General features: G+C 43.4%; 1 protein-coding gene across 1 annotated transcript; it reads left to right on the top strand.

Moving 5' to 3' along the window:
- The first annotated feature begins 1,908 nt into the window (after window positions 1-1,908).
- On the top strand, window positions 1,909-4,654 carry LOC120709874. The gene is made up of 2 exons (XM_039995510.1): window positions 1,909-1,933; window positions 3,846-4,654. The coding sequence occupies exons 1-2, from the start codon at window positions 1,909-1,911 to the stop codon at window positions 4,652-4,654; spliced, it is 834 nt and encodes a 277-aa protein (XP_039851444.1).
- Window positions 4,655-10,360: the final 5,706 nt, after the last annotated feature.

Genomic DNA, 10,360 nt, shown 5'->3' with positions numbered 1-10,360 from the left:
CAGCACCGGCGCCTTGACCTCGAACTCCACCACAAGCTGCTGCTCCTAGTGGTGGCCGCCGCCGTCCCCGCCGGAGGCCGAGGACATGGCCGGCTGCTTGGTTTTGGAGCTCGGCGCGGTGGCAAGGAAGCTATGTCATGCCGGCCGGCTCTGACGATGGATCTGGGATGCGAGTGCCTCGCAGATTTGAGGAGTGATTTTGACCTTGTGTTCTTGGTTTCTTAGATCTCGGTGAAATTAATTTGCTGATGTCTTTGTTTGTCTGATGACGGGTAGATGGATGCTTCTAGCGTGACACAACTGTTTTTACCAAAGCTCCTCTAGTCTAGTTGGTTAGAAGAGCTGAGGTATGGTCGTTCCCACAAGGTCGCGAGTTTGAATCCCAGGTGGGATGAATTTCCGCGAGTTTGAATCTCAGGTGGGACGAATTTCCGCTCGTGGGTAAAAAAATCCCCTCGCTGTGCTCGCCGCAAGGCTTCGCCTTCTCGGGCATGGGCCAGGGTTTGGGAGTTTTTCCGCGGCCGGGAGAAGCCGTGTTGCTTTCTCTTAATGAAAAGCAGTGGGTCCGTTCACCCCTCCGGCCGCGTTTTTTTCTTTTTGACATAACTGTTCTTGGCTGCATATGGACATTGCTTCCACTTTCAATATGTTATTATTCTTCTTTTTTTATTCATTGTGAGAAAAAAGGTTAGATTAATCCTATACTATTTAACTCTGTAGTAACTTGCAAATTGGTTACTGTGTTGTTACAAGAAAAAAATAACCATAACTATATAGGTTTTATGATTCAATATGTTATATATAAGATTTATGTGAATTATTTGAATGTATTGTGTATTATCTAATCTATGCAACAAAATGGCTACAAAGATTAATTATACAGTAGATCACCATGAATTTGTATGTCAAAAAATGAATTAATCACTCTGCAGACAGCCAAACAGACAGCTTATTATACAAGCTGTCTGTTCAGCTGTCTGTTTGTAATAAAAAGACAATAACTGTCTATACTGTTGTACTTGCCCTAAGGACTATGCTCAGTATTCAGTATTGGTGATTTTAAAATTGTACTTGAAGCTTGCATTTAACGTTCTGAGTTCTTGAGATTGCACAAAAAAAGGGAACACTAGAATTTATGGAAAAGAATAGCAAATGATGGCAAGGTGTGAATATGATATTTGGGCACAATCACATGAGAGCCTTCCGAGGCTCATACTTCTCACATGTGCCATTTATTTAGAGAACAATATGTGTTGCAATTGCAGATCATGTGGTGCTGGTGCCCCACTGTTTGAGCCTTTTAGACTTAGCTGCCGCGCCCTCCCTGAATCTGTCCCTGTCGTTGTTTGTAGAATGTCCCAAGGTATAGCAGATTTCATAGGTGGAAAACTAGGTCAACCGTACCTTTAACACATTTCCAAAATGTCAAGCATAGGGCTTGTGCAACAGTGCTGGCATTTTTTTTTCTGTTCTGGATTGCTGCCCAGCCCAAGCTTCGGTCCATGCATTTTCTAACATGGATCGCTAAATTTTCTGGCTTGTGTTGGAAATAAATTTCAGTTAAGATATTTGTGATGTTCATTATTAAAGAAGCATTTAAACCATCTAAACGTGATTAAGGAAACCTAATGATAAAACCCTAATGGGTTGTGATCAGCAGGCTCATTAGGCCTGTTTCCAGAGGCTGGCCCCCAGCCCCACGGTGCATATAAATATAAGGTCGTGGTTAGCACCTTAATCACCCCATTCATCTCAATATAAAACCCTAGCCACCGCTAGTCTGATCGCTAAAGTCACTGGAGGGGTTTGGAAGGCCAAGCACTCCCGTTGGCGCTCGAAGGACGCCGATTCGCTGCTGCATCTCCTACACCGACAAGAACACCTACTTCCTCTACGAATCAGGCGTAAATGGCTGCTGCTACTGCTAATGCTGGTATAATGATTACCATTTATTCCGCATTAGATTGATTTGTCATGAACTAGGTTATGTTAAGATCCTGGATAACGTGCCACTAATATTAAGTTTTGGCAAATCTAACAATTGGTATCAGCGCCATCTTAACCTAGTCATGCACGATCAACTTTAAGCCACGTTTATGCCTTTGTTTTCATCGGTTTAAGATGCATATGAACTGTGCAGATTAGATCTTATTGCACAGTTAAGGTTTGAATCACGGTTTAGATGCAATTAGCTCCTGCAGAATGGCTTTTATGTGTTAATCATGCTTGATTAGATCTAAATCATGGTTAATTAAGTTTCTAATCACGAGATTAGATCTAATCTAATTCAGTTTAGGTCAAGTTTAAGATTAATCTTGATCTGTTAATGCTAAGTGCCTCGGATTATATGCAAATCATTAATGTTTAATGCTAATTTATGTTTGGACCGAGGCTAATTAAGATTTGTTCATGATAAAGTTGAGTAATTAAGGTTAGGATTTAAGATTGCTTACTGTTTTCCCCAATTTATGTCACTGTTAAGTTAATTTCCGCAAATTAGATCCAAATTCATGAGACTAGATGCATCAGTCAGCATTTGAGAAGAAGGGGAATGCAAATTTCAGATCGCATAAGAAATTCCCAATTTTTCATGAACCCTAACCCTAAGATTACCTGGATGGCGACCATGAGTTGGATCGCCGTGCCGCTGGCATGAAGGTATGGTACTCCAGTGGAGCCCCTCGACGGGATGCCGCGCGTCCAGGACGCACGCGCACACCGGCGAGAGGGCCCACGGGAGCACCTTGAAGGCCGGCGGCGCATCAGGAAGACCGGCGCATGAGGACGCGCCCGCGCAGCTCTGAGGCGCACGCACCAGAGGCGGCAGCAGGCCAGAGCCAGTGGCGCACGCGCCGCGGCCTGCACCGCCCACCGCGCACGACGTAAGGGCCCGCGCATGAGGCAGCGCGCGGCCTGCGCGCGTGAGCCGGCGGCTCAGTGGCCAGCAGGCGGCGGCCGGGCCTGCGTCCCGCGGCGTGTGGCACGCCGGGAGGGGCGCCGGCGCTCAGGCGCACGCTGGCCCCACGCAGACGTGCTCGGCGCTCTGCTGCCGCGGATGGGCGCCAGCGGCGGCCTGCAGGTCGAGCGCCCCATTGCGGTCGCCGGCTGATCCTGGCGCCTGTGCCCAGGCGCACGAGCAGGAGGTCACATGAGTTGCGGCGGCTCTAGCTGGAAGCTGAAGTGAAAAGGAAAGTGAGGACCTAGGGTTTGTTCCGACCGGGCTTCCATGTTTTATACTAATGGCATTAAGTTTTCAGCCGTCGGATCGAAACGAACGATCCAGATCCACCCGAGCTTAGGGTTTTCGCGGGATGGGCCAAATGGGCCGAGAGCGCATTTTGGGCCGCGAGCGAAGGGGATGTTTTGGGTTGTTTTTCATGAGTTTTTTAGCTCATTTAATGTTAAAGCCTTATTCTTTTACTGTTTCTTATGATTTAAGTTTAATTTTAATTGCTGTTATGTTAAGGGCTTTAATTATTTCTGTTGCACTTATTATTACCAGCATTATGTTAATTAATTTCCATGAGTTATGTAAATGCTTTTAATCATATTTTAATTGCATTTATTCACTGAAAATTATGTTCATCCACTATAAGCAATTAAGATGCACTCTATTTAAATGGAACCATCAGGAAGTTTAGTTTATTTAGAGCACTTGTAATTAATTCTGACCATCGTTGATTTAATTACGAGTTTTAATGATAAATTTCGTTTGTTTTCCCCATCGGTGATGCAAATTGAAATTTATGTATGATTTTAATCAGATCATCGTAGGGTTAATTTTATACTTCTTATGCGCATCTTAATTGTGAGTTTAATGAAGTTATTGTTCTCATGATTTTCAGTGAACACTGTGACGGGCTACCTGAAATCCATTGAGCCCCTGAATGGTACCAACTATCCAAGCTGGTATAAAGATGTTAATGTTGCCATTGCTGTGTGCGAGTATGATCTCGCCTTACGTCAAGACAAGCCAGCAGAGCCCGCTGATCCCAATGGTGATCGTACTACCATTGAGAAGTGGGAGAGATCAGACAGGATGGACAACATAATCATTAAGAACACGATCACTCCAGCCATCTGTGGTGCTATTCCTGATAAGGACCAGGATGGTAATGATCTGAGCGCCAAGGCATACCTTTCCAAGGTGGAGGAGAACTTTAAGAGTTCTTCCAAGATTTATGCTAGCACCCTGATCATGAAGATGCTGACTTTACAGTATGATGGGCAAAGTGGAATCAGGGAGCACATTATGAGCATGTGTGACATGGCAAATAAGCTGAAGACACTGGATATGGCTATCTCTAATGGTTTTCTAGTGCACTTCATCATGACTTCTCTGCCAGTACAGTACAGTCCCTTCAAAATAAGCTACAACACTCAGAAGGCGACTTGGAGCATGGCTAAGCTCATTAGCTACTGTGTTGAGGAAGAAGAAAGGCTGAAAGCTGAAAGGATGAAGGATGCTGTTAACATGGTCAGCGAGCGCTTTGGGCGTGTTAGCATAAGCAACACTCCTAACCATCAGGCTGAGTCTGGCAGCAGCAGGCAACATAAGAGAAAGTTTAAGGGCCATAAGAGCAAGGCCGTGTCACATAAGAAGACCTCTAATGAGAGGTTGTGCAAGTTCTGCAAGTCACCTAAACATGAGTAGAAGGATTGCCATGGATTTAAGGAGTGGCTTAAGAACAAAGGTACAATTACTGATTATGTATCTTTTATTGATGAATCATTCTTAGTGAATTTTTCTCCTAATACTTGGTGGATTGACTCAGGTGCCACTGTGCACATTTCCAATTTACTGCAAGTATTCAGTTCGATCCGAACTATAAGAGAGGGGGACCGAAGCCTAAGAGTGGCTAATGGCAATGAAGTGAAGATTGAAAGCATTGGGAGCTTCGATTTGGAGTTACCAGGCGGCTTCAACCTTAGTTTGCATGATGTTCTTTATGTTCCTAGTTTGAAGAGAAATCTTATTTCTGTTTCGCGTTTAGATAAGTCGGGACATATTTGTGAGTTTGGCAACTCTGTGTGCAATATTAAATTTCATAATTTAAGTGTGGGCCTTGGTCATTTGCAAGGCGATCTTTATTTGCTCTCTCTTGATAATGTTTATTCTGCAATGAATGTGGATGATGTATCGCATAAACGTAAGCGTGATGATGAGACTTCTTCGAAATTGTGGCATTGTCGTTTGGGCCACATTTCGAGGGGGAGAATTGAGCGTCTCATAAGAGAAGAGATACTCCATTCATTAGATCTCTCAGAATTAGATCAACAATGCGTTGATTGTACTAAGAGGAAATTTGCTAAGACAATTAAGAAAGGAGCTACTTAGAGTTTGGGCCTATTAGAAATAATTCATACTGATATTTGTGTCCCGTTCCCAGTAAAGTCTGTTGATGGTTTTGACTCGTTCATTACTTTCACAAATGACTTCTCTCGTTATGGTTATATTTACCCCATTCATGATCGATCCGAGTCATTAGATAAATTCAAAATATTCAAGGCTGAAGTAGAAAATCAGCATAATGTCACTATTAAATTAGTGAGATCGGATCGAGGTGGTGAATATTATGGGAGACATGCTCCATTCGGCCAAGTACCTAGACCATTCGCTAAGTATCTTGAAGAGAATGGTATAAAGGCCCAGTACAGTATGCCAGGCGAACCACAGCAAAATGGAGTTGCTGAGCATCGTAATCATACACTAATGGACATGGTATGTAGCATACTTAGTTATTCTACTTTGTCTGTGGACCTGTGGATGGAATTATTAAAAATAGCTGCACACATACTTAATCGTGTTCCTTCCAAATCCGTGCCAAAAACACCTTATGAGTTGTGGTTTGGGAAGAAACCATCGCTTAATTATTTGCGTGTGTGGGGCTGTCCAGCCGAAGCTAAGTTATTTAATCCACAGCAAAAGAAATTAGATGATAAGACGGTGAGCTGCTATTTCATCGGATACCCTGATAAGTCTAAGAGATACCGATTCTACTGTCCTGATCGTTTCACTAAGTTCATTGAGACCAGGCAGGCTGTATTCCTAGAGGATGCAGTAATCAGTGGGAGCTTTCCGAGGAGGGAAATTAATCTTGAAGAAATACGGGCTGAGCTTCCCATCCCGGTAATTCAAGAAACAGTAACACCTCAGTTAGTGCCGTTGTTTGTTCCTTCCGTTCAGAGTACACCATCTGTTCAGATTACGCCTCCTGTTCAGAGTACTAGCGCTGCTCCGCCTGTTGAAGTAGCTCCTGAGCCTGCGAGCGAACAACAAGCTGAGCAAATGGCGCCTAATGCTGAAGTTGAGAACCCTGTCGAGGTGCCTCAGACTGCACCTCAACCAGCACCTCAGCCTGTTGAACCATTAAGAAGATCACAACGGGCTAGGAAACAGACAGTTTTCCCTGATTATGAGACATACTTAAGTGAAGACATGTATGATGTTGGAAAAGCTGATGATCCTAACTCGTTTAGAGAGGCAGTATCATGTGAGAACTCTGCCAAATGGGTTGAGGCCATGCAAGAAGAGCTTAAGTCCATGAGTTCCAATGATGTTTGGGATCTAGTAGATATTCCTAATGGAGTCAAACCAGTAGGCTGTAAATGGGTCTACAAGACTAAACGTGATTCTAAAGTGAATGTCCAACGATTCAAAGCAAGGCTTGTAGCCAAAGGTTTTACACAAAAGGAAGGGGTTGATTATAATGAAACTTTCTCCCCTGTGTCTAAGAAAGATTCATTCAGAATCGTTATGGCGCTAGTAGCTCATTATGACTTAGAGCTACATCAGATGGATATCAAAACTATGTTCCTTAATGGTGACTTGGATGAGACCATCTTCATGGCACAACCGAAAGGTTTTGTTGTGAAGGGTAAGGAACATTTAGGATGCAGACTTAAGAAATCTATTTACGGGCTTAAGCAAGCGTCAAGATAGTGGAACCTTAAATTCGATCAAGTGATTAAGAAATTCGGATTTAAGGAGAATGATGTGGATAATTGTATCTACACTAAGATAAAGGGTGGTAAATTTATAATTCTAGTGCTTTATGTGGATGATATCCTATTAGCGAGCAGCGATAAGCGTATGCTGCATTAGACAAAGGGATTTCTTTCATCCAATTTTGATATGAAAGATCTTTGTGAAGCCTCTTATGTTCTGGGCATTGAGATACACCGAGATAGGACCAAAGGAGTACTAGGATTGTCTCAAAAAGCATATATTGAGAAAATGCTTAAGAGATTTAATATGGATAAGAGTAAGGCCACACCTGTTCCATTAGCGAAGGGCGATAAGTTTAGTGAAGCCCAATGTCCTAAGAACCAATTAAAATCAGATGAGATGAAGGACATACCTTATGCTTCAGCTGTCGGAAGCCTGATGTATGCACAAGTCTGTACACGTCCTGACTTGGCATTTGCTACCGGAATGTTTGGAAGATATCAGAAAAAATCCTGGAAAGGTCCACTGGGTTGGTGTCAAGAAGGCATTACGTTACTGCCAATGCACTAAAGACTTCATGCTCACATACAGAAGATCAGATAACCTTGAAATTATGGGTTATACTGATGCTGACTTTGCTGGATGTGTGGATAGTAGGAAATCTACATCAGGATATATCTACACGTTAGCTGGTGGAGCTATATCATGGAAAAGCTCTAAGCAAAGTTTAGTTGCAGCGTCGATGATGCAAGCTGAGTTTGTGGCATGCTATGAAGCAACTTTACAGGTTGTTTGGCTTAAGAATTTTATTCCGAGCCTCAAGGTAATTGACAGCATTACGGAACCTATAATGTTATACTGCGATAATCAGTCTGCAGTATTCTTTTCGAGTAACAACAAGTCAAGTGGTGCTTCCAAACACATTGACCTTAAGTATTGTGTTGTGAAAGAAAGATGCCAGGATCGAACCATTAAGATTGAGCACATAAGAACTAATTCTATGTTAACGGATCTGCTCACTAAAGGCTTACCACCGAACGTGTTTAAGCAGCACGTTACTAATATGGGTTTGGTGGATAGTCTTTAGGTCCTGGTTTAGGGCCATTATGACTCCTAACTAACGAATAAGCGTTCTACCGAGGTGTTTCAGTGAGACTGTGGGTAATGGGGTCCCAGTAGTGCATCAAGCTACTGACGACGCATTGGTCCGGACTTTCTGTTAATACTAAGGGTGAACATTAGTATGATACGAACATTAGCCTTAACTGTTCGATCAAGTGGGAGAATGTTGGAAATAAATTTCAGTTAAGATATTTGTGATCTTCACTATTAAAGAAGCATTTAAACCATCTAAACATAATTAAGGAAACCTAATGATAAAACCCTAATGGGCTGTGATCAGCAGGCCCATTAGGCCTGTTTCCATAGGCTGGCCCCAGCCCCTCAGTGCCTATAAATATAAGGTCGTGGTTAGCATCTTAATCACCCCATTCATCTCAATATAAAACTCTAGCCACCGCTAGTCTGATCGCTAAAGGCACTGGAGGGGTTTGGAAGGCCAAGCACTCTCGTTGGCTCTCGAAGGACGCCGATTCGCCGCTGCATCTCCTACACCGACAAGAATGTCTACTTCCTCTACGGATCAGGCGTAAATGACTGCTGCTACTGCTAACGCTGGTATAATGATTACCATTTATTCCGCATTAGATTGATTTGTCATGAACTAGATTATGTTAAGATCTTGGGTAACGTGCCAGTAATATTAAGTTTTGGCAAATCTAACAGCTTGCAGTAGGCATTTTATGGATATGAGTGGCAACCTTGTGTTGAACTGTTGATGGGCTTATCTGATAACATGCAGGAATTGCAATGCATGAGATCGTTCCTGCTGCATGTTGTGTGGTTATAATCGAGTGGATCTGAAAAAACCTTTTCTTCCTTCCCTAATGCCTCCATACTAGCCCTAAGCATTCCGTCATGTTGGACGAAACCTGAAGTCTATAATAGATATCTTCTATTTAGTTGTTCTGGTGATTAAAGTTTCCCTTTATATAAAAAAGTTGTTTTTGGTGATTGCATGATATGATGGTTGAGATGTTTCCCAGCCTTAATACTAGCATTTTACCACCAAACTCCACAGTTCAAGTTGGGCCGGGGGCTTCTCCTCATTTGGCATGTTTGTCATTGTGCTTGCATTGCACTGGCACCTTGTACAGCTGCTAATGCCTTGTCTCTTTTATTTGCAGGGCCATCTGCACACCTACAGGTTCTGTGACAATGTGTGGACCTTCATCTTGACGGACGCACAGTTCAAGAATGAGGAGACCACCGAGCATGGCGGTTTTTTTATTTCTATATTTTTTATTTTCGTTTTTTACAAAAATATATTTTCGATATGGAAATTTACAGAAATATACTCCGGCCGCCCGGCTGCCGGGCGGCAGGGGCTTATCCGCAAAAAAATATGAAAAATAATTGCAGACAGGTCCCTAGGGCCGGTCGCCCGGCTGCGGGGCGGCCAGCCCCCCTGGCCGCCCGGCAGCCGGGCGGCCGGCCCCCACTGGCCGCCCGGCTGCTGGGCGGCCGGCTCTCCCGCCCTTATATAAGGGTTGGCTGGTCCCCCACCCCTCATTTGCATCACTACAATTCCAGAAACCAAGAAAAAAGAGAGAGGGAGAGAGGCGAAGCCCTTCCGGATTTTCGAGCCGGCGACTGCAGGTAACCAAAATTCTTCTACGCTTTACAAATAACATGATTGTGTGTCCAGATATGTCGAACAATTATTTTTGTTGAAACAGTAGATTAGCAATTAATTTAATATCATGATTCTGTGTCCAGATATGTCGAGCAAGCTTCGTTTTCAAGTTTACTATGGTGATGGATATATTTCTCATGATACGTATGGAGTAGATCTATCAGCTTTTGAACGAAGAGAGTGCGGAATAGATAAACCCTTAGAGATGAGTTTTGGTTTCATACGCAAATGGCTTCACGAGATATTCAATGTTAATCCAAAGACTCATTTACTAACCGTTCAGACTATGACAAATTGGGGAACTGAAGGGGATTTCTGGGAGTTGATGCGTATAGCAAACACCGAAGAATGGCAGACTTACATGCAAGCAGCTCTTGACCACGGGTGGCCTCTTGCAATGCTAATTCAGATTCACCAGAAGGCAGCCCAATTCGGTGAAGGATCAACAAGTACATCATCTCATATGAACCAAGCAGTGGAACAAGAAAATGAAGATCAGAACATGCATGTCACAGAACCTGAGCTGCAAGGTATAGCTGATCAGGTAGGAGAAAAAGAAGATCAGAACGTGCATGTCATTCAACCTGAGCCGCAAGGTTTAGCTGATGAGGGTGAGCGGATACCTGGAATTGTGGAAGCTGTACAGAATGAAGACC

This window comes from Panicum virgatum, chromosome 5K (genome assembly GCF_016808335.1).
Source record: "Panicum virgatum strain AP13 chromosome 5K, P.virgatum_v5, whole genome shotgun sequence".
Lineage (NCBI taxonomy): Eukaryota > Viridiplantae > Streptophyta > Magnoliopsida > Poales > Poaceae > Panicum > Panicum virgatum.
This window is presented reverse-complemented; position numbering and strand designations above follow the sequence as displayed.

Bases quoted from the DNA above. Each gene is read 5' to 3' on its own strand.
- LOC120709874 (XM_039995510.1), top strand. From the start codon at position 1,909: ATGGCTGCTGCTACTGCTAATGCTG. The intron at 1,934-3,845 runs GTATAATGATTA...CATGATTTTCAG, and splicing joins TGCTGCTACTGCTAATGCTG to TGAACACTGTGACGGGCTAC.